Source organism: Centrocercus urophasianus, unplaced genomic scaffold, assembly GCF_019232065.1.
Source record: "Centrocercus urophasianus isolate 14NV4802_14NV808 unplaced genomic scaffold, USGS_Curo_1.0 seq_705, whole genome shotgun sequence".
In the NCBI taxonomy this organism is placed as follows: Eukaryota; Metazoa; Chordata; class Aves; order Galliformes; family Phasianidae; genus Centrocercus; species Centrocercus urophasianus.
The window spans coordinates 366-24,177 of NW_024885317.1; the positions used below are offsets into that span (position 1 = coordinate 366).

General features: G+C 35.3%; 1 protein-coding gene across 2 annotated transcripts; it reads left to right on the plus strand.

Annotated features, from left to right (window-relative positions):
* Window positions 1-345: 345 nt before the first annotated feature.
* LOC122170534 (ubiquitin carboxyl-terminal hydrolase 34-like) lies at window positions 346-23,486 on the plus strand. 2 transcript variants are annotated; one of them, XM_042837471.1, is made up of 26 exons: window positions 346-507; window positions 596-652; window positions 747-824; window positions 1,513-1,607; window positions 3,039-3,211; window positions 3,736-3,889; window positions 4,891-4,969; window positions 6,409-6,462; window positions 6,553-6,648; window positions 8,198-8,262; window positions 8,358-8,433; window positions 8,533-8,580; window positions 9,249-9,314; window positions 10,650-10,730; window positions 11,834-11,919; window positions 12,673-12,841; window positions 12,925-12,999; window positions 14,971-15,122; window positions 15,511-15,559; window positions 15,660-15,764; window positions 15,884-15,928; window positions 17,265-17,369; window positions 18,932-19,079; window positions 20,034-20,668; window positions 21,991-22,148; window positions 23,075-23,485. In XM_042837471.1, exons 1-26 carry the CDS (start codon window positions 412-414, stop codon window positions 23,379-23,381), a joined length of 3,252 nt encoding a protein of 1,083 aa, XP_042693405.1. In that variant the 5' UTR covers window positions 346-411; the 3' UTR covers window positions 23,382-23,485. The 2 variants fall into 2 exon arrangements, with proteins under 2 accessions (XP_042693405.1, XP_042693406.1); XM_042837472.1 differs by lacking the exon at window positions 15,884-15,928 and having other exon boundaries at window positions 23,075-23,486.
* Window positions 23,487-23,812: the final 326 nt, after the last annotated feature.

Consider the following 23,812-nt stretch of genomic DNA (forward strand, 5'->3'; position numbering starts at 1 on the left):
AAGTCCAGTGTTCTGAAATCCATAGGTACTGTCTGATGTTTATAGTACCATTTATTGTATCTGAGCAGATAGATAAAGACCTGAACATGCCGTGTCTTCAGTCTGGATTTTTTAATGGTGACTTCCTTTATTAAGTATTTTAGATTATATTTTACTGATACTATTTTTATTAATAATGAATATCATAATGATGATAGTTTAAAATTGTTTTACCATTTGTCGGATGCATTTAAACGTTTAGATAACTTTGTTGTCTATGAGATGTACACTGACATTTGTATGCATGTGTTTGGTATATCTGTGTAATGTGAAAGTACGAGGATTTGTGGTTGATTTGTTTAATATTTTTTTTACCTAAAGGAAAGTGAATGTAAAGCATATAATCCACGGCCTTTTTGTAAAACTTATACCATGGATAAGCAGCCACTGAACACTGGAGAGCAAAAAGATATGACTGAATTCTTCACTGACCTGATCACAAAAATAGAAGAGATGTCTCCAGAACTGGTGAGTTATTGAGAGGTAGAAAAAGAGCACTTAAAAAGTTATGGATTTGTTCAAATATCCTTAACAGATTTTATTAATTCATTCACAGAAAAACACAGTGAAAAGTTTGTTTGGAGGTGTTATCACAAACAATGTTGTTTCCTTGGTAAGTAATCTTTCCCTGTCCATATGTTTTCAAGATACTTTTAGCCTCTCAATACAGTTATTTCATGTGTTGCTCTTGCATTGCTGTGATTTAGGACTGTGAACATGTAAGCCAGACTGCTGAAGAGTTCTATACAGTAAGATGCCAGGTAGCAGATATGAAGAATATTTACGTAAGTAATGTGAGGTTCAGATGGATTAAAATAGATGGCAAGTGTAAAAGCGTAATAGAAAACTTCATATTGGACATGTGGATGATTTCTTTTTCTGTGCTGTAGTTTAGGTGTTTCTAGGTTGATATAAGGAGGTGGTTCAGTCAAATTGTTTCATGTGTTCAGTGCAGTGTGCTCATGGAATGGAATAAAGACTGTGTTACTGGCAATGCTTTCTTCTGTGTTTGAAAAATGTATGAGAATTGTAAATGTCAAAAGATTGTATTAGTATGTTCTGCTATTTATTAAGCTAATTGAGAATTTATACCAATATAATCTTAGGTTATAGGGGTTTTTAAATAACTATTTTAATCCTTACTCTTGGAATTTGGAGTTAGAGCGCCTGAATTCTTTGGGAAAGCTCAGAATATTGAGTACCATTTATTTGAATTTTCTCCTGAAATTTGTATTTGGGTTTTGAGGAACTGATCTTCCTATAATAATGTCATACTCTTCAGAAAAGTTCAGTCGCATGCTTTTTCTTCTTCCTTTTTTGTTGCATATGATGAGTTTATTTCATGACTTGTGGATATGTTGATTAAACTTGCTTTAAGACTAGGAGAGAGGTTTTGAAAAGCAGGTCACGTAAGCGCAAGAGATAATATCTGAAATAAACATAAACTCCTTCTGAATTTGTTGTTATATGTAGGAATCTCTTGATGAAGTAACTATTAAAGATACCTTGGAAGGTGATAACATGTATACCTGTTCTCATTGTGGGAAAAAAGTGCGGGCTGAAAAAAGGTAAGATTAAGAAAAATAGTCCTAATGTTTCTTTTTAGTAAATTGCAGAGATTACTATTCCTGTTAGATTAATTCTTCAGATGAAACAGGACAGTGGTTTCACTCATTTTACTAATGTGAAGGCCTGTAAGGATGTACTCCTTGTGCAAAATGAGAACGAACCTAAGAAATCAAATTTTCAAAATAGAAGCATCTTATAAGATGATCTGCTAGACAGCAAAATGTTCAAGACCTTTGTGGAATAGAATGAGATTACTGGAAGTGTGTGCTCAGGAAATATTAAATGACTGCTTTGTGAATTGCAAAAGCTCTAGGCCAGAACTCCCAGCATTGTGTCTGATTGGCTGAGGGGGAAGAAAAGGAGCTCAGACAAAGTGTTTGCAGGTTATAGTCTAAAATACATCAGAAAAGTATGAAGCATATCCAAAGAATTGTTTTTTAAAAGCAGCAATACGAGACTGTTAGAATGTTACAAAATCCAAGGGTATGGGCTTATCAAAAGAAAAACTCTCTAGGGGAGATTTAGACATGAGATAAGAAACAAGTTTTGTACAATAAGGGCTCTGGAACAGGTTGACCAGAGAGGTGGTGGATGCCCGTTCTTGGAGATACTCAGGATCAGACTGAACGGAGCTCTGAGCAACATGATGGAACTGCATGTGTCTCTGTTCATTGCAAGGGAGTTGGATTAGATGATCTTTAAAGGGTCTCTTCCAACTCAAACTGTTCTATGATTCTAAATATGTCACATCAGTAACTTTTAAATCTTTTCCAGTTTTTAGAAGATGAATTATTTCAGCATTTCTTGTTGAAAAGTGTTTGTGTTATTCATTATGCAGGATAACTGCAAGTTTCATAGTAGCCCTGTATTTCTTAGTTTAAAACAGGTATTCTAAAATGTATAAAAAATTTTTACAGTCTACTAATGAACAGGGAGATAAAAATGTTGCCTTGTCCTTTTACTGCAACTAACAAAATTTAATTCTTCGAGATGAAAAAACTCGTAGTTGATTCTGTAGCTGTTATAAGTGAAAGTGACCTGCTTAGAAATCAGTAATGAAAAGTTTATGAGGTATAATAGAAGGTATGTTCTTTGTTGAAACTTGTCAGTGGCAGGATAGTAATTCCATCTGGTAGGGAGATTTGCACTGCTAAATTCCTTCATGGCTCCTTTTACTATATTGTTTTAGAAAACACACAGTGAGCAAATTCAGTCCCTTTTCCAAGGCACAGTGCTAAATGAAATTGTTCAGTAAGCTCAATTTGACTTTTCTGCTGCCAGTTACTGCCCTACTGTAAGGCGTTAAAATTGCTGAACTTTACGTGATTTTCTTAACAGATTTCCAGTTTCATGTTTGAAATAAATGTGTTGAAAATCTTTGTGGAAATACAGTTCAACCAACTAAATCACAACTGCTTTAAATCGTTTAGGGCATGTTTTAAGAAACTACCTCGTATCTTAAGCTTCAACACTATGAGATATACATTTAATATGGTAACTATGATGAAGGAGAAAGTGAACACTCATTTTTCATTCCCTCTGCGTTTGGATATGACACCTTATACTGAAGATTTCCTCATGGGAAAAAATGACAGGAAAGAAGGTATGCCTCCTACAATTGTAATGTTTGTGGACAATTGAGATGTTTTAAAAGAAAATCAGAAGTTTTTTTATTGACCTATATTCTGAAAGGCACACATTTTCTTTAGTACAAAAAGACTGGTTAATTATTTTTGCTTTTGTGTGCAGTTCAGTTTGAACTATTAAGTTCAGTTTTAAAATATGGGATGGTTACAAATATATGTGCTCAGTTTATTACTGGCCTATTTTGATTTTTAAGAGTAATGGTTGAACTTCAGGAAAGGGCTGACTGATACCATTGTAATCATGGTGTGCGAACTTGTTAGTTCCAATCTCTTTAGTATAGTGATGCTTTGCAAAAAAAAACTTGTTTTAAAGGAGTTGAGATCTATACTCTTTGTTCTGGATATGGATTTTCTGGCTGTCATTGTACCCTGCTGAAAGGTTAGGACGAGTTTTAAGTTAACTGCGGGACATGTTTATGGAAGATACTAACATGGAAACTCATATGCTTAGGAAATAATACTCGGTGTTGTATTACCTAAGGTTTTAAGGAAGACGGTGAATATTTGAAAGAAACAGAGAGTTATGAGTATGATCTCATCGGTGTAACAGTTCATACAGGAACAGCAGATGGTGGACATTATTACAGTTTCATCAGAGATATAGTAAATCCCCATGCTTACAAAAACAACAAATGGTGAGTTATGCAAAGCAAAATTTCATTGTTTTGTATGTTGAAGTGATTAAAAATTATTGACTTTGTCAACGGTGTTCTGTGTGCTGTGGGTCTTTTCAAGAGCACAAGTTTTTAGAATTTGCTAGGTATTTGTATATTGATTTACACATACATGTTTGTGTGCTGTAGTGGAAGCAACTGTGGTGATCCTTGGCCAGAGGCAGCAAGAGAATACCAGGCTAGGGCTTGCAGTATAGCCAGTGCTTGGTTTTTCACATGAGTATCGATGACTATTTTATCTATTTCAGTGTGTGTGAACAGTAAGATTTAATAGATAACCCTTCATCATAAAAGGGGTTATCTCTGAATGTATAGCAGTATTAATGATTGCAGTCTTTGTTCCTTTTAATTTTGTCCATTTTCTGTAGTTTAAAACAACAATTTTAATTTTTCTTCCCTTTAAACTTGCTGCATCTTGTATAGAAGATGCTTATGTTCATATCTCAGACTCTCAGCTGCGGCCCTGCAACAAAAGACGAGACTTCTTCTTTTCCTGTTCTCTTTAATAACTGGCTGGAACATTTCTTGAAAAATTTCCAGACGGTGGCTAATGTCTGCTCAAAAGGCTATCCATAATTCTGTACAGTCTTTCTTTGCCACCTTCTAGTTAGAGTTATACTGATAAATTCTATGATTCTCTTCTTTTTATTTCCATTTTGCTCAAACTGAAAAAGTAAGGGCAAATTTTGACTGCGTGAGAACTTTATTTCTACCAGTCATATTCAGAAAAAGTGGAAAATAATGTGTTTCTGGAGTTAAATAAATACATCTGTTGAAATACTGACTTCCTGCCCTTACTGAAAAAAGGTCACTTTGGGAATCACTTATTAGTTTGCTGTGATTTGAGCAAAGTAGTAGAAATTAAGAAAAATGCTTAATCTGAAGAATCACTTTCTTTGTTGTACTCTCATTTGCCCTGAGAAACAAACAACAGTTGTTTCAAAAGCTTGCTGTTCTTATAGGTATCTTTTCAACGATGCTGAAGTAAAACCATTTGATTCAACACAGCTTGCCTCAGAATGTTTTGGTGGAGAAATGACTGTAAGTTATGACTTCTGTCTTTGTCATGTTCAACCATTAGAATGTCTGTTCTGAGGACTTTCATGAAATAATCTGTAGTGTTCATCTCTGGTTTGCCATCTGTTCTGAATGTATGAGAAAAATTTAGAGGTTTAAGCTGAGTTGTGTTAAAACTTTTGACATCTTTGTTGTGCAAGTGATACTAAGTTATGCTTGTTTATATCAGTTGTTCTTTCACTGCTGATCTCTTCAAAGGGTGTCCTTCTTTCAGAAGTGAAAAGCTTTGCAGAATACTTGCAGGCTAGTCATGCAAGTTCTCTCCTTTTTCTTCCCTTTCTGTATGACTGAAGTTAAACCAGTAAAGGAGAAGGGTCTTAATTCCTCCCATAAATATCTTATTGAATTTGTGAATGTATTACTCATTAATCAAAATGAATTAGTGAAATCTCTCTCCAAAGAAGAGAAATTAGCTATTTCTTCTACTGTATCCACTTTTATCATATTATTTATTTGCTTGTTAAAAAAGGTGAGTATGCAGCTAATTCAGGAATTCTTCTCCAGTGTGGTTTTGTCACTCAGCCTATTAACTGAAGGAATAGTTACTGGAAAAGCAAGGCTTTTTGTCTTTGTGTGTGCCTTGTTTCATTAATTTCCAAATTCTTATCTGTAAACCTCTCGCAGTCAGATCCTTCTTAATTAATGATAGAGCTGAAAAATCTTTCGGAATTCTGTATAGCCATACTGTTGTTTGATTGGAAAGTTTGAGCTCTATTAAGTGTTTTAATATTAAGTGATTTTCAAACTGGTGGATCCGCAAGTTTAAGTGATTTTATTTGTTCCTTTCATTGCAAGAAGATAAAATGTCTTAAGTTGGTATTTGCTTTCAGTAGTTCAAGGTTTCTTAATACAGTAACAGCTTTGTATTTTGCATCAGTTCACCACCTTTTGACATCAGCCTAAGTATTTTTACATAGTAATGCAGAGAACTGTAAAACGACACTGATTCGCAGAGTCAGCTTGAATTGATAACTTTTTAAATTAAATTTCTATATATAATTATATAAAAGGATTAATAATGCAGTGTCTTATTAAAACAGTTCAGAATCCTCTTTCCGTATAAAAACAGTATGCTGAAATAAATAAATTTAAGAAAAAAATTGTTTTGATTTGGCAAAGGGATTAAACACCTTTTAGGAACCAGGAAGGAAGAGGAGCCAGTGAGAAGGATAAGACAGTTGCATTGAAAAAGCCAAAATATTGCATAGCAATTTTGAAAGTCATAGTAAATAGTAGATCACAATGGAAGAAAAAAGAGAAATAACTACTTGGTGCAAGAAATAAACTGTCAGCATCACCTCTACAGCTGTCTTGAATTAGTTCATGTGCATATTTACATGGACTGTCATTGACCAGATCATCAAAGAAGCTTGTATTTAATAATGTTACTTTCTTCTTTGCAGACAAAAACATATGATTCTGTTACTGATAAATTTATGGACTTCTCCTTTGAAAAGGTATTTCTCTTCCATACGCATATATGATCACATTTATACTTCCATAATTTCTCTGAGAACAAAAATTATACAGATGTTTTTTTCTTAAAGACACACAGTGCTTACATGCTGTTTTACAAACGGATGGAGCTGGAAGAGGAAAATGGCAAAGACTACAAATTTGATGTTTCTTCGGAATTGCTGGAGGTACAAGTTGATTTTTTTTTACACCAATTTTAAAATGCTACAAGAAATCCTAAACAAATCAGGAATCTGAGTAAAAACATGAAAACAAATATAATTGGAATCAGAAAAATGATGATCCTTTTATTTAGATGTAGTCCTCAGGAGAATGCTGTTGAATTGGAAGTAAATGAAAGTTCATGCTGTATATAAATTTCAGGTGCTTTCTCATTCTGCCATGTAAATTTCAATTCAAGCATCTATATTGTTCTGCTTCATATTTCTAAAAAAAAAAAAAAAAAAGTGAAACGCTTTTTGTTACTGTTTGGTTTTTGTGAGCTTATATCAGTGTTCCCTCAATACTTACAGCAGTACAGAAAGTATTCTCATTAACCACCATCCTTTTTATCTTACAGTTTCTCAGCAAATAACTGCTTTCAGGAAGGACATAACAGTAATTAGTTCCAAGAGTAGTTCCAGCTGTTTCCTCACACTTTTTCATAGTGGGTTGTAAAATATTGGTAGGCTGTGTTTAAGGTAAAGGAGCATCAGCTAGAAAAGGTTCCTTTCTTACACATAGTCATGGAGAAGGTAGCCCAGGTATGAATAAAATGAGTAGGAGAAATGTCTTCCTGAGGTACATCTACCTGTTCTCCTTAGTGTTGAGTACTGCTCAAACTTAGGATACCTGGTTATAAATATGAGGACACTATTTATTCATGTATAGCCTGGGGAACTGGAAAAGACAGCGCAGAAGGGCAAGGTACTATACTGGGTACCTTACTGTGCTAGGTTTATCATCAGTGTGGAATTGAAAGGGATTCTTCTACTTTTTTATCACTTGAAAGGCAAATCAGATTCCCTGCATGCTCTTGTCAGAAGTATTGATATATCATTTGTTCTGTTTAATTCTTAACTTCAAAAGATTCTTCATTGTTAGCCAAAAAATCATGACGTGTTTCTCAGTCTTCAAAGCAGTAACAGATTTTAACAGGTTTAAAACAGGTTTTAAAACCATTTGAACGTGAAAAATGCTACAAACAGATTTGGTCAAAAACATCATTTCTGAGTGTGAAACAGGCATACTATAAAAATCTCTGCTGTTAATGATGAGTCAGATTTTTACTCAGAGTTCTGATTAAGCTACTGGAATGTCAAGTTTATTTCAGTTAGTGAAACTACATATCTAAGGGAATTTTATTGTTAAGTTGTTATGTGAACATAGATATCAAGATACGGTTTTGAGATGTGGTTCTTCATGAAGATGCTGGATCACTTCTGAAAAATGCATCCTAAAAATGTAGTTTAGTTGGGAAAATGAGATCACAGCAAGGGAAAGATCCTGAGCTCTGTTCTGCAGTCAGTGAGCAGGCAGAACTACTGTTTGGTGTAGTGTAAACAGAACAACTTTGAACAAGTCCTTTGAAATAGAATAGATTATTCTAAAAATAGTTTTTCATTTAAAAAATACTGATTTCTTATCCACAGGAAACATTTAAATATTCTTAGAATCAGTCTTAATGTAGTGAAATAAACTGCTTTCTTGTATCTGATGTTAGCATTTTTTCTTCAGTGGATATGGCATGATAACATGCAGTTTCTTCAAGACAAGAACATTTTTGAACATACATATTTTGGGTAAGTTTTCTTTAAAAATGTAATATTAATGCTTCTTTTCTTCTTGCAGATTTTCATTATTTTTTAAAATTAACAAATAAAATTACTGACTCTAGGTTTATGTGGCATTTGTGTAGTAGCATCCCAAGCACGCTACCAGATCCAAAAGCAGTTTCCCTGATGACAGCAAAGGTAAATACTTCAAAAGTTTATTTTGCTTATTTAAAATGAATACCGTTTATATTTTAATTTGGGTGTTCTGTGATTAATGGTTCTTTTTTCCTCCCACAGTTAAGCACTTCTTTTGTACTAGAGACATTTATTCATTCAAAGGAAAAGGTATTCTGTTTACTTGTAAATTCTTTTGAAGTAGATGCATGAACATACTGAAAAGTGTACTTTTTCACTGTAGAAGTGTGATACTGAGATGTACTGAGTACAGTGGACAAAAAATGTTTAAAGACTGTCATTCAACACATTTTATTATAAACAAAATGTGTAACATAATTAACACTGCACGGTGGAAGAATGTGTGATCTGGATTTAGGTTACTTTGCCTCAGCAAAGCATTGGGAACAACAGACCTTGTGTTCTTTTCATTTGTAAATTCATAGATGATTCATGATTTAGCAAGTACTTGCTAAAGTCTGATGTAGAGGACATTGTTTGCCATTGAACAGCAGTTGTAAACGCTAGTTACAACTAGTGTAGTTAGCAGCAAGGAAGCTTTATTCTGAACTACTTTTATTCTCAGTAGGCTTTTGATTTTCTCGTCTGTGTTTTATGACATATTACTAATTCTAGAGTGCCTCACATTGTAAGAATGAGATTCCAATATGATGACAAAATGGAAATATGTGGATAGTTAAGCATTGTGTGACTTACAATGGTTTCAATATGTATAGTGGTTTGTAGCTTCATGCATGTATGCTATATGCTTAAAATTCAGTGTTCTGAGTGTTTAGAGATTTTTAAGTTAAAGATTTTTTCTGTATTTCTTTTTACAGCCTACAATGCTTCAGTGGATTGAGCTTTTAACAAAGCAGTTTAATAACAGTCAGGCAGCTTGTGAAGTAAGTGACTTAGAACTCAGCAAAGTACAAACCAGTTTTCTATATATTGTTTAACTTTCCTGGAGATTCGTATCTCTGGAATGTTTTGGACTATGAAGTATCACCGTTAGTGTATTTGCGCACTATGAACTGAAATCCACCCCTTTGGTAATGCAGATTCTGGGGAATTACTTTTGTTTTTGGAAACCTGCAATGAGACAACAGGTCAAAATCCTTTTGTCACTGGGAAGACAGACCATGTGGTATTGCAGCTTTTGTGTTTGATTATTGTATGATGTATATTGTATAATGAAGAGGCATTAAAATGAATTTGGAAAGACAGAGTAAATCTTAGTGAGTAGAGTGGAAGGAAGTGGAACTGAATCCAGGGGGATGTGAAGAAAGGCTGCGGCATCATAAAGGCTTAAAAGGGAGTTAAAAGCAGGTATTTGTCAGATGTAGGTGGAAATTTATGCAATGCCTTTCTTAAAAAACTGAGGCTCTTCAACTCAATGTGTTAATATATATGTGTTATGTATATATAATCTTTAGGAAAAAAAATACAGAAGCTGACTGAAGAGAGTTTGGGCAAAAGTGCGGAGGAAAAATGAGAAACCACAGACAAAGAATTCACTAATTCACTGTGGTGGTGAAAACTGTTTTTGAGATACTGGAGGAAAGTTTGTGATAGATTTATTGTGATAGTTTGAATATAGAAAGATACTAGTTGCATACTGTATCCTAGTTGCATACTTTATTCAGTATAGACAAAGTAAAATCATAGTATGATGTAGGCTTGTGATGATTAAAATGGGTGAGTAAATTTAATATAGTAATGAATATTTGAGTGAATTTGAAATAAAATATCAGCAACTTGAATTCTTTGTTTCAAGGTTATTTTCCTGTAAATAAATTTATGGAAATCGAAGTACTATTTGCAAAGTCTAACTTTGAATGTATCGTACTCTATTGTTATCTCTAGAAATAGTAAGACTTTTCTACATTTTAAAATGCAAAAGGGGTCTAAACCAGGAACTTTGTTCTTGTTTAAGCCTGTCCCTACTCAGCAAGATTCTTCAACTGAGTTTTTAGGAGAAGCATTTCCTTCCAGATAATTGCATAATGGTGTGACGAACACAGGGATAAGAAGATACTGGATTTAATTTTGTTTGTTTCTATTGATTCTTACTCCTTGTTTTTCATGCACAGAAGATCTTTACATTTCCCTTGTATTAATAATTCCTTATTCCTTAATAATCGTAACGCCAGTTTCTCTTCAAACTTAGTATTTTGCAAAAAGAAGATCAGACTAGGACCAGTTTGAAACAAAACTAACAAAATATGTGTTTTCTGCAGTGGTTTTTGGATCGTATGGCAGATGATGATTGGTGGCCAATGCAGATTCTAATAAAGTGTCCCAATCAGATTGTGAGACAGGTGAGACAGAAAAAATGCTCCTTTATTAATCAGGTGATTACTTGATCAGTAAGCAGAAATGGACAAATTTTATGACAAGTACAGTGATTTGGAAAGGCTACATTAATATCTATAATTGTTTTCTTTTTTGTTCCTGTTTATGGTTTACAGGATATAATTAGCTATGGCAGTATTACTGTTTGAAGCAAAATATATTTTAATATCATGCCATGTTTGTAGTTAGTGTCACAAAATGTCACAGCAGATACTAAGATTTCTACAGCTCCCACATGATCTCTACAAAGCTGAACGTTTAAAATATTTTACATTAAAATGTTTTCTTTCTGAATTGATTCAAAACCAAAGTTTAAAGATATACATTCAGAAAACTATGTACATTATGTCACAGGTTTTTGTTGTTTACCTCTCTGGAACGTTTAAAATTGAAGAATGCAAAAACACAAAACGTGTGTTAGCAGCATTTGGATATTCACAGTTAATATTAATAGTTTAACTTAGACGTGTATTTATATTGCCAGTTGTTCAGGTAAGAGCTTCTGCAATTACTTTCTCACCTGAACTGTTTTAACTTCGAATTATTATTAATGTTTCCATATAGAACCATACAGAGTTTCTTTATGTGACCCATCATTAAAGCACTGTATTTCATGGATAATCACTATGCAGAATCTTAGGTGAAGCTCTAATCCTTTGTGAATTTTTATAAATGAAATGACTGGAAGGAATTTCCTTAAAACGTACACAAAATTTCTCACTATAGATAGAGGCTGTATGAAAAAAAAATTGCTAAAAATGTCCATAAACATTTCAGAAAATAGAGATTGAAGAGAAAATGTTTATGAGCAGAGGTCCTAAGTCCTGTTCAAGTAGCATGCTAATATTAAAAACTGGTTTTAGGGCTTCTTAATGAGATCTGTTTATAAGAAGTCAGGTTTGACTATTCTCTTAAATGAATGGAATGTGGGTGCATCAATCTCAGCTATAACCTTTGAATGAATTAGAGCTGAAAGAAGTATTAGACTGAATATTCATTGTTGTAGATATGTATTGACATGTACGGAAAAGAATGAACATGCAGAGTTCATATATTTTATCATTTGCAGATGTTCCAGCGTTTGTGCATTCATGTGATACAGAGACTGAGACCAGTGCATGCGCATCTTTATCTTCAGCCAGGGGTGGAAGACTGGTAAAATACTAACACCTGAAAACTTCTATTTATTACTTACATTACAGCAACCATTTTTTGTTTAATGAATTATTCTAAATGGTCTTGTAAGCATAAAATTGTTTTATTTCATTTGTTTATTATTCTACCCTAAATGCTCTGATTCACTTAAAATTCTGTTGTGTTTGTGGAAGCCAATACTGTAGATAGAATTTTTTTAAGTATTTGTTCTGCTAGAATAGATTTTTTCAGTGTGATCTTTCTTTCATTGACAATAATAACCTGCGACTATACATCTTACTACTTACACATGAGAATCTGATAATACATTGTATTATCCAGAACAGGAAATTAAAAGTCCAATTCTGTATTGTATAGCTAAATCAGCTGTCATCACAAAGTAGGAAAAAAAGAACAAAACAGGTTCTATTTTGTTCTGCTAATTACTGGCAAAATCATTGCTCTGTCTGCAATTATGAAGCATTTATTCTTTTTGATGCATAGTGAGAAGACAGTGCTTTTTCTTCGATGTTTTGGTTTAAGCTTGTGATCCTGTTAACTTTTTCCCAAGTAATAACTATATTGCTGCTATAAAATTCAGGATGTGGAAAGAGAGTTTTTATGTCAAAATACAGAACTCAGTTTTTTTCTGGAGATCTGAATATCATACTAGGAGAAAGTGAAATAGTGTAGGGTTTTCTGAAAATGACTAGACTGAGGTGAATGTGTGCTCCATGCATTGCGTGAAACGTCTGACTGGGTTTCTGTTTTCAGTTCGGATGACATGGATGGTCCTGTGGAAGACATCGGCAGTCGCTCCTGTGTGACACGTTTTGTGAAGACTCTCTTGTCTATTATGGAGCATGGCGTTAAGCCACACAGTAAACATCTCACAGAATACTTTGCCTTTCTTTATGAATTTGCCAAAATGGGTGAAGAGGAAGTGAGTATAGCTTTGTAGCTTTAGGAATTGTGTATGTATATCTGTGTGTGTATCTTCAAGTAATTGAACATCTGTTATTTCAGAGCCAGTTCTTGCTTTCACTGCAAGCCATATCAACAATGGTTCACTTCTACATGGGAACTAAAGGACCTGAAAATGTAAGTTGGAATGTCTTTGATAACAAGAACTAGTCTTTCCTGTTTCGTATGTGAGATCATTGGTGCTATGTCTCTTGAACTATCTTTCAGATGTTAAAATTTTACTTCCATATTACAGTCTCTTTTCGATGTTCAGTTTTATGTTTTAAATATATACTGAATTAACTATACTAAAAACCATAGTTGTCTATGGTTCTATATTTAATATAGAAATAAAAATTAAGAAGAATCTATTAAAATTGCACTCATGACTCTATTAATAACAGATGGTTGCATATTTTTGGTACAACTCTGACTTACAAACTTGCATTTTTTCTTAAATACAGCACCATACCACTCTCTGTAGTGATTCATCCTTGCTTTTGCATTTGTAAATACTATTTAGCTTGTGAGTATTTAAACGTGAAACATTAGATATTTACCTGATTTGACTCATGCAGATTTATTAAGGTGTTTTAGAAGGGGAGACCTCATGGTGGCCTTCCAGTACTTAAATGGAGCTTCTGAACAGAAGGGAAATCGATTTTCTACATGAGTAGAGAGTGATGGACAGGACAAGAGAGTAAGAGAATTGAGATTTGGATTAGATGCCAAGGGAAAAATTTTCCACTCAGAAGGTGGTGAGATGCTGGCCCATAGAAGCTGTGGATCTCTGTCTTTGGAGGTGTTTAAGGCCGGGTTGGATGGGGCCTCACACATCTTGATCTACTGCCTGATATTTAGTGGTTGGCAACCCTGCCTGCAGCAGTGGGGTTGGAACTATATGATCTTTGAGATCCCTTCCGACGTAAGCCATTTTATGAATGAAAGATGACAGTGTATGTAAAAACAACGACCCGATGGATAAGCAATTGGTTGAAAGGCCGCAGACAGAGGGTGGTGGTCAATGGCTCTGTGTCCAGGTGGAGGCCGGTAACAAGTGGTGTCCCCCAAGGGTCTGTCTTGGGACCGGTGCTCTTTAACATCTTTATTAATGACATCGATGAGGGAATTGAGCGCACCCTCAGCAAGTTTGCTGATGACACCAAGCTGAGTGGTGCGGTTGATACGGTGGAAGGAAGGGATGCCATTCAGAGGGACCTCGACAGGCTGGAGGGCTGGGCTCAGGTGAACCTAATGAGGTTCAACACGGCAAAGTGCAAGGTTTTGCATTTGGGCCGGAAGAACCCCAGGCACCCGTACAGGCTGGGAGGAGTGGTCCTTGAGAGCAGCTCGGCAGAGAAGGACCTGGGGGTCCTGATGGACGAGAGACTTAACATGAGCCAGCAGTGCGCTCTGGCAGCTCGAAAGGCAAATGGGATCCTGGGCTCCATCAGGAGAGGGGTGGTCAGCAGGGAGAGGGAGGTGATTGTCCCTCTACTCGGCTCTTGTGAGGCCCCATCTGGAGTCCTGTGTCCAGGTGTGGAGCCCTCAGTACAAGAAAGACATTGAGATTTTGGAAAGGGTCCAGAGGAGGGCGACTAAGATGATCAGGGGGCTGGAGCACCTCCCCTATGAGGACAGGCTGAGGGAGTTGGGCTTGTTCAGCCTGGAGAAGAGAAGGCTGTGGGGTGACCTCATTGCAGCCTATCAATACCTGAAGGGAACCTACACCCAGGAGGGGAGTAAACTCTTCAAAAGGGCTGACAACAGCAGGACTAGGGGAAATGGATCCAAGTTGAGGGAGGGAAGATTTAGGTTGGATGTTAGGGGGAAGTTCTTTACAAGGAGAGTGGTTAGGCCCTGGAACGGGCTGCCCAGGGAGGTTGTGGATGCCCCGTCCTTGGACGTGTTCAAGGCCAGGTTGGACGGGGTCCTGGGCAACCTGATCTGAATGTGTATGTTTGGTGGCCCTGCTAGGCAGGGGGGTTGGAACTACATGATCCTTGAGGTCCCTTCCAACCCGGGTGATTCTGTGATTCTGTGAACATACAGGCTTTCTGTAGTTAAAGCACTCAATGTCCACGTTGAAATTTCTTTTTTTTCCTTCAGCCACAGGTTGAAGTACTTTCTGAGGAAGAAGGGGAGGAGGAGGAGGAGGAGGAAGATATACTTTCTTTAGCAGAAGAAAAATATAGGCCTGCTGCTCTTGAGAAGATGATTGCTCTGATTGCTCTCTTAGTTGAACAGTCTCGCTCTGAAAGGCAAGAGATTCTGAAAACCCAAAACCAAATTTTAATATGCTACTTGGAAATGGGGTTAGAGGTTTTTGTTTCATTTTTGTTTAAGCTGATCTCTTAAAAGCATAAATGAGCTTGCTATTGGTCCATGATATTTTTAACCATTTTAAAATAAGTGACCAAATGAAGATAGAGACTAAAGTCTCGAATCCATTCAATTGCTCTGATTTGCATTTTTTGTCTTTCAGTCTATCTAATAAAAAATATTTCTTTTTGTTTTATGTCAGTACCCTTATTTTCAAGTATGCTATGATAGCGAAGATTATAAACTAGCACTCACAGTCATAAATGTCTCTTTAACCTAACTTAAAAATCACAGAAGTAAAATGATCAAAGTTTTCTTGTATTTTAGGCATTTGACTTTATCACAGAATGACATGGCAGCATTAACAGGAGGAAAGGTAACTGATTTAAATACAAATGTAAACCTTTAAAAAAAACCAACAGGTATCAGCATGTATAATTGTAAACAATGTACTAATGTCTAATTATTTGTTTTAGGGATTTCCTTTTTTGTTTCAACATATCCGTGATGGTATCAACATCAGGCAAACTTGCAATCTGATCTTCAGTTTGTGTCGGTACAATAATAGACTTGCAGAACATGTAAGTATCAGCAACTGCAGCTGTTTGTTGAAAATGTTGTCTAATAAGTGTAATGGAATGATTTGTTATTTTAGCTGAATAAGCAAAAGTCTAAGTGAGTTTTGTTTGTTTCTTTCAAGATTGTGTCCATGCTTTTCACATCAATAGCAAAGTTGACTCCTGAGGTATGTAAACCTGCATATTAAATAATTTGTTTGAACTCTTTTCTGTTTTAAATTACTTAAATAATACTTCGCTCATTAAAAATATTGCATGGAAGATGGTCCATGAAAGTTTTTGTGACATAAAATAAAGCCTATCTTCACTGTGTATTAAGTTTTCTGAAGCAGAAATCTGGTATGCGATTTCAGATGAAAACCAAATAACTTGTTTCTAGACTCGCCACCTATATCATTTTCATAAGATTGATAAAAAAATAAAACATGAACGCTAGAATAAGTGGAGATAAGGAGTTATCTTTTTGTTGTTCAAGTTTTGGCAGACTATTTTGCAGTTCTGTGCATGCAAACACTTTTCTCAGACGGAATAAATTCCTGCCCTGGTAACAAAAATACTGAGAGTTCTAAATGGATTCCACATGATAAAATATAGAGTGGAGCTCATGCAAGGACATTCTTGTATATTGCTGTCAGAAAACTAAAAACAATCAGGAAAAATTGAAGGTATGTCGAAGAGAGGAGACATGATCATAGTTGGAAAGAAACACATATGAAACCATTCTCATGACAGCTTTGCTTTGCGTGATAGAATGGGCACTATCAGATGACAGTCTACTTCCCTCCCATCGTGCTATTACTGCATTTTACTGCTTTTCCTTTTTTTGCTTTGCACAAATGCACATGCACAAAAGATGCTTTTGCTGAGGTGCGAAATATTAAATAGTAAACACATTACTGAAGTGCTGTTAAAAGCTAGATGAGTCTTGGCAAACTTAAAATAATAATGCATTTCATGAGAGTAGACGTTGGTGGTTTCAGAGGGAAACCATGGGCCAGAAATAACGATCAGTGTAAAACCTAAAAAATAAAGTGATGTTTTGGATAAACTCTTTGGGCTACGTGTTACCTGTTATGCAAATACACTTAAAAACGACATTTCTGAGATAGTGTTATCTATACTAATGGGAAACTTTTGAATTTTTAAATGCTGTCCAGCTTGATTTTATTCCCTTTGTTCAGAGTAGTGTCTAATTTTAAATATTAATGTTATTTCCTTGTAACTATATATTTCTAGTAGATTGATCCTGTCTAGTTCGATAGTGCTATCTTCATTGTAACCACTGGTTTAAATCTGTATGTGGATATAGCAGAATTAAGATATAAATTCAGATAATCGGTTGATTTAGAGATTAAATAATATGGGATTAGAAGTAATTAAAATGTTAAGTTCTGAAGTTAGCAGAAATTAAGCAATTATTTGGAATGGTTTAAAGTCTCTAAAAATATTAATGGATTGAATGAAGTAGATAAAAATGGCAATTTTTATTTTTATGCATTACAGGCTGCCAATCCTTTTTTCAAGTTGTTGACTATGCTAATGGAATTTGCTGGTGGACCCCCAGGAATGCCACCTTTTGCTTCTTACATTCTGCAGAGGATTTGGGAGGTACAACCTGTTTTAAAAAAAATAAAATCAGGAGCTGAATTGTCTTGCTTACTTTTTTTTTTTATGTACATGAAAGAGTGTTACATTTCACTGTCATCCTCCTTTGCATCAATTCATGAACTTTTCAAGAGCCTTTTTCTTTCAGAGAAAAAGCGATGGTTTATAAATGTTAAGTTCTATTCTAACCTTTACTGTTGTTTCAATAGCATTCTGGTTAGCTGGTATTTCAGGTTAACTTTTAGTTTAAAGAGAAATGAATGCATAATAGGGGTCTGGATAGCTTCTGAGCAAATTCCACTAATTTTTCTTAATTATTGTTTTAGAAAGACTGTAAGCTGGTTTGAGGACTATTCTTAGTTGTTTTCTTTTTTGCCTGATATGTGCTGGTTAAGTGAATATCGGGTTGACATTTTTTGTTCTCTATAAAATAGTGATGAATTGTCTAACCCATAAAATAAGTGCTAATTGGAATCTAATGAATATTTACTGTGGTGTTGGAGCATTCTCACTCACATTTCTAAAGAGAAAGACATTTTTTAACTAAGTGGCACCAGTTAATTGAGAAATAACGAAATAGATCAGGAATTAAAGCCTAGGTTCAGTTAAACTGCTGTTTGAGTTTACTTATTACAGTCTGAAGACTACAAGGGAAAGCTATTGAACATTCTTTCTCTTTTAAAACTTAAGGAAAAAAAAAAGAGGAGATTGCTCCTGATATGTTCATTTTTTAATGTTGATTAAAATTTTATAAGCAGAGCATCAATCTTGTTAGCTGCTTATATTCTTCAGGTGGGTTGTAGTAGTTGGGAGCACCTTTGGCAATGCAGTTACTGCTTGTGTTTTCCTAGGAGATCCTTTTTTTCTTATCCAGGTAGCTGTACCTTAAAGTTAACAGAAAACAGTTTTAAAAACACCTTTAAAATAAAAGAACGTGGTTTATTAGCTTGATAACGCATTGGTAAATTTCCAACCTTATAGAACTAGAAAGGCGCAGGAAATTATGTTGTATTTGTAAGGCTCTTGTAATTGAACAACAGCACTCCATGGGCTTTTCATTACCTGTCAAAAACAGCAAGTGAATGTATTCCTTCAAGTTGTGTAGTTGGATGATGAGTAACAGCATAAAGCCAGATCGACTAATTTGCATGCCGTTTATATTCTTCCCATATAACTGCAGTAAAAACTGATTTAGTATTAAAGCTTTGTGTTATCTTAGTGTTATTTTAAATGTTTTTTATCTGTTTGTAAAAACAAGATTTTTCAGTTTTAAAAGTGCTTAACATTTCAACATTGAAAGTTCTTAAAATGTACAGAATGTAGAGGAACTACCTGGACTTGATTTTCAAAAGCTCTGAACACGATTCAGAAGTGCAGAGCACACTGAAATTTAACAAGCATTTTCTCTGTCTGCCGTAGTCCTCGCGTGTGGTATGTACTTCAGTAGCTCCACTTAGTTTTAAAAAGTACCTTGAGAGTCATTATAGCTATTTTTAGTTTTTTCTTAATTAATAAATATTACTAGGGTTAACGTGTTCCTCTTGATTTTTCCGTTGTTCTTTCAGGTCATTGAATACAACCCATCTCAGTGCCTGGATTGGCTGGCTGTGCAAACGCCTCGAAATAAACTAGCGCACAGCTGGGTGCTACAAAACATGGAAAACTGGGTTGAACGTTTTCTTCTGGCACATAACTATCCTAGAGTGAGAACTTGTAAGTTAATTTAAATTAAAGAAAATAATTGTGCTGTTGTTGCAAGTTATTATGCATATGGTATTCCTGTGACAAATATATGATCTTGTGCATGTATTTTCTTCATCTTTCCAACTGTTTTACAGTTGCTCTATTTTTTAAAGTATTGCTATAAATGTGCCTCGTCAAGAGGCAGCTGTTATAGGTGAAAGCCGTATTTTTATTTCATTAATGAAAGAGTACATTAGTAGGTTCTTTACCTTACTTAATTAATCCACGTGTCCAGGAAAACCCGGTGAAGAAAAGCAACTCAGCAAAGTTGTTCTCTGTAGTTTGCATCACATAGTTGCATTGTAGGTTCTTGCTCTTCTTTCAGCTATCACAAAGTAATCTTTAGTTGAATTGAGTCCTTTGAACTTTTGGATCGAAAATAAGTTTTTGCTTCTGCCCAGCTCTAACATGTACTGCCACTGTAAGTTGTTCTGCCAGGATCACACTGCCAACATTTGTCACATTCAAATGTTGAGCCTTTCCCATGTCTAACTTTTGTTGTATAGAAGATTTGATAGTAATAAGCCACACTGAAGTTCAATACTGTTTCTGTGGTGGAAGGAGATGTGGAATCTTGGAGGTACAGCTTTGTAGCAGCTTCAATCAAGCAGTAGGAAATAGTCATAGAAAGCATTTCTGTGCATTTCTGTGATGGAAGGCATATTATTACAATAGTGAGAATCAAGCAGCAGACAGAAATAGAGGCTGAGTAGGACTGAAAGCTAACTCAACACCTTTTAACTTGCTATGTGCTAGTCTTTTCTACTGTTTTGTTCATCTCTAGAGGAAATATCGTCACACCAGATTCTCTAAAATACTCTAAAATCTGTGAATGGGGCATACAACATAATTTAACTTCTGTTTATTGGCTGTTGAACATTTACATCATTTTTGAAAGTGTAACACATCTGTTTTTATTTGAAGCTGCAGCCTATCTCTTGGTGTCGCTTATTCCAAGCAATTCCTTCCGTCAGATGTTCCGATCAACCCGCTCTTTGCACATCCCTACACGTGATCTGCCACTTAGTCCAGATACTACAGTAGTTCTTCATCAAGTCTACAACGTGCTTCTTGGCCTTCTTTCGAGAGCTAAGTTATATGTTGATGCTGCTGTTCATGGCACAACAAAACTTGTGCCCTACTTCAGTTTCATGACATACTGCTTGATCTCAAAAACTGAGAAACTCATGTTTTCTACTTACTTCATGGACTTATGGAACCTTTTCCAGCCTAAACTTTCTGAGCCAGCTATAGCCACCAACCACAATAAACAGGCTTTGTTGTCTTTTTGGTATAACGTCTGTGTTGACTGTCCAGAGAACGTGCGCCTTATTGTACAGAACCCTGTGGTGACAAAGAACATTGCCTTCAATTACATCCTTGCTGACCACGATGATCAGGATGTAGTGCTCTTCAACCGTGGGATGCTGCCTGCCTACTATGGCATCCTTCGTCTCTGCTGTGAGCAGTCCCCTGTGTTCACGAGGCAGTTGGCTTCTCACCAGAACATCCAGTGGGCGTTCAAGAATCTCACGCCACATGCCAGTCAGTACCCAGGAGTAAGTAGATCAGTGCCAAAAAGTGGAATTTTGCTGTCGATGTTTCCTCCTTTAGAGAATGTCTCTTTTATTGAAGGAGTTAAAAAGATGAATATATTCAGTGGAAAAATTATTGTATTTTTATTTACTGGTGTGTGTTCAGATCTGATTACTGTCAGGGAGGGATTGTTTTGGATTTTTTCCTTGCTGTGTAGCGGTTGAAGAGCAGATGTTTTTTCTGGAAGCAGCCACTGATGTTTTCAGAAAATTCTGTGTAGTTGTAGGAAACAGGGAAGACCTTTTAAGTAGTCTTACATTGTAACACGCTGTGTTGGAGGAATTCCCAGTGAGCTTCTTGATGGCTTTCAGTTTCTGGTACATGGCCAAGATTGGATGGCCTGGTGGTGCCTTTTGTAAAGTGTTGGTACTCTGTGAATTCTGCTGCCTCTGCAACGTTGTATCACAGTAAAAACAGATACTGGTGTGATTGTGGGAAGCCAAGCTTAGAAATTTTTAAAGAGGGGAAGCAGGCAGTTTTCTATGACTGCTTATTTATTATTGCTTTAGGATCTTTTAATGGTATGCAAGGTTAGAAAAAAATAATCTGGAGATTTTCTTCCCTGCATAGGGGAGGAGGATATGTGGAATCTTCTACACTGAACTTCAGTCTAGTTCAGCTCTCTGACTACAGGTGTACTGTAGCAGTCGTGTAAATGGTCTTACTGTTTGCATCTCCGTCAGAAGGGGCATTAGTTACTTTGGCATGTTTAGTGTTTTCCATGCACATAAAAGTTCAGCGAATTTAGCAGTTTCCTGAACCCTGTTATTTGGAATATAGACATCATCAGAGTTTATGTGTAATTGTGCTGCAAAAGAATGACCTTAAACTGCACAATAGAAGACAGGAAGATTGAGCACTTGGATCAAGGTTTCTCAGATACTTTTGTCTATGCAGATGTAGCAATGAGCTGTTAAAAAGCATCAAAGCATGCATTCAAGGTTCAGAAAGATTTATCTCAAATGTCTATGTCATAATGCACATAGTAAATAGTAAAGACTAAACCCAAACCGCATTGAACATAGATATGAGGTCTACAGCTTCTATGTCAGAATTTTAGTTTTTAGGTACTATTTAGCTTTAATTTTTTAAGTTTAAAATGTCTGCTGCTTTTCTGACAGGTTAAAATTTTATCACATCTGCAGTTGTTTTAAATACATTATTTAAATGCTATTTTAGATTTTATTTATTAATTAATAGGAGGAATACAAAGGAATTTAAAAATTAGATGTAAACCATAGTATACTGAGGGAGATGTCACTAACTTAATATTTTTGTGTTTCAGGCAGTAGAAGAACTGTTTAACCTCATGCAACTTTTTGTAGCTCAGAGACCAGACATGAGAGAGGAAGAGATAGAAGACATAAAGCAGTTTAAGAAAACCACCATAAGCTGTTATCTGCGCTGCTTGGATGGACGATCTTGTTGGACTACTTTAATAAGGTACATTAGCATTGAAGTTGTGGCATAGCTTGAACAAGAATGGTATTTTGTAGAATGTGAAGTACAATAAAACTTAGTGTAGGTCATTCTATACTTTTTTAAATTTTAAGTTTGCTTTTATGCAGAAGTAAACAACCAGATCAAATTACATTTTTTTCCAAAATCCAAAGTTGTGGATGTAATGTATTTTAGAAGATTTCAGCATCTAAAAATTCAGAAACTAAACAAACATTGTACAATAAGCAGATATAAAAAAGACATATAGAAGATATGTACAATAAACAAGGTATATATTGCTATGGTTCAAAAAGAATCACCATGACAAAACTACTAGAGCCCTTAGGGGAAAGAATCATTTAAATGCTGTAAGTCAGCATATAAGCTGAAATTCCATTCTCAGCCTGCCATTATTTGTCTAGATTGACAAAACAGTAATTTCATTTGCCATCGGTAACACTTGTTATCTTGGGGCAGAAAAATTATTTAGAAATTGTATTTGTGGGACGGAATTTTATTGTTCAAATCTCCAATGGTTGTTTTTTTTTTTTCTAGTATATCTTACTATCTAGTATATCTAGCACGTCTGAAACAGCTGCTTGGGGTTGTTTTCCTTCAATGTAACTGCACATTGTCCGGATATGTAGGTCAGGTACTGGGGTTTTAAATACAACAGCTGATATATTTAAACAGTTGTGCGAAAAGGAAAATGGCCTCTGTTACTTGAAAGGTTTACGTAGGTCATCTGTCACGGGATGCCATCAGATTTTCCCAAATGCAGTGCTGAGATGAATGACTCATTCTCTGTGCATAATCCTGTCAGAGATGAGCATGATAATTCTAAGCATATATAAGAATACGTATAAGAATTTGCAAGAATATTGCAAGAATATTGCAAGAATATCTCAATGTTTGCTTTTTTCTCCTAGTGCCTTCAGAATATTATTGGAGTCTGATGAAGACAGGCTTCTTGTTGTGTTTAACAGAGGATTGATTCTGATGACTGAGGTATTTTTGTTATTAATTTTGATAAAAAGCTTACTTTTTTTACCAATCCAGTACATCATTCCCATCTCAGCATTCACTTTAAATTGTTTTAGTGTGGTATCATTTAAAATACAGATGAACTATGTGGATGAATTACTGATGTGTAAAACCTTAATTTTTAGGCTCATGGGAAAGACAAAAGATTTACCAGACATGCCTGAGCTATCATGTACAAATTTAAATGAGTAAATTTGAGGCAATAAAGATCTTCATATTAGATAAAAATAAGAGCTTACTAGATTAGTGATTTGGTAGGGTAATTATGAAAAATGTAGCTTAAATAGGAAAGATGGGCAAGAAATAGTAAGGCTGATATCTCAGATGTGTAGAGCACTTGCTCTGAAGTTCACAGTGGAGGGTAAATCAGGAGCTATTGTAGTTTAGTCTACTATAGATCACAAACCAGTAAAGGAAGTGAATTGGGTCTTTTGTAAATTTGGAGTAAAAAGAGATGTTAGAATACAGAAATAAGAGCTTATACCATTCTCAGATGGCAATTGCGATTAATAATTTTGAACAAGCCTTGAGGCACTTTTGAGGCAATTCTCTTCAGGTTCCCTATGCCCATTCTGCTTCTGTTTGCAGGAAGGAGTGGTTAAAAAATGCATAATCTAGATTTC

Bases quoted from the DNA above. Each gene is read 5' to 3' on its own strand.
- LOC122170534 (XM_042837471.1), top strand. From the start codon at position 412: ATGGATAAGCAGCCACTGAACACTGGAGAGCAAAAAGATATGACTGAA. The intron at 11,920-12,672 runs GTAAAATACTAA...TTCTGTTTTCAG, and splicing joins CAGCCAGGGGTGGAAGACTG to TTCGGATGACATGGATGGTC. The intron at 22,149-23,074 runs GTACATTAGCAT...TTTTTCTCCTAG, and splicing joins TGTTGGACTACTTTAATAAG to TGCCTTCAGAATATTATTGG.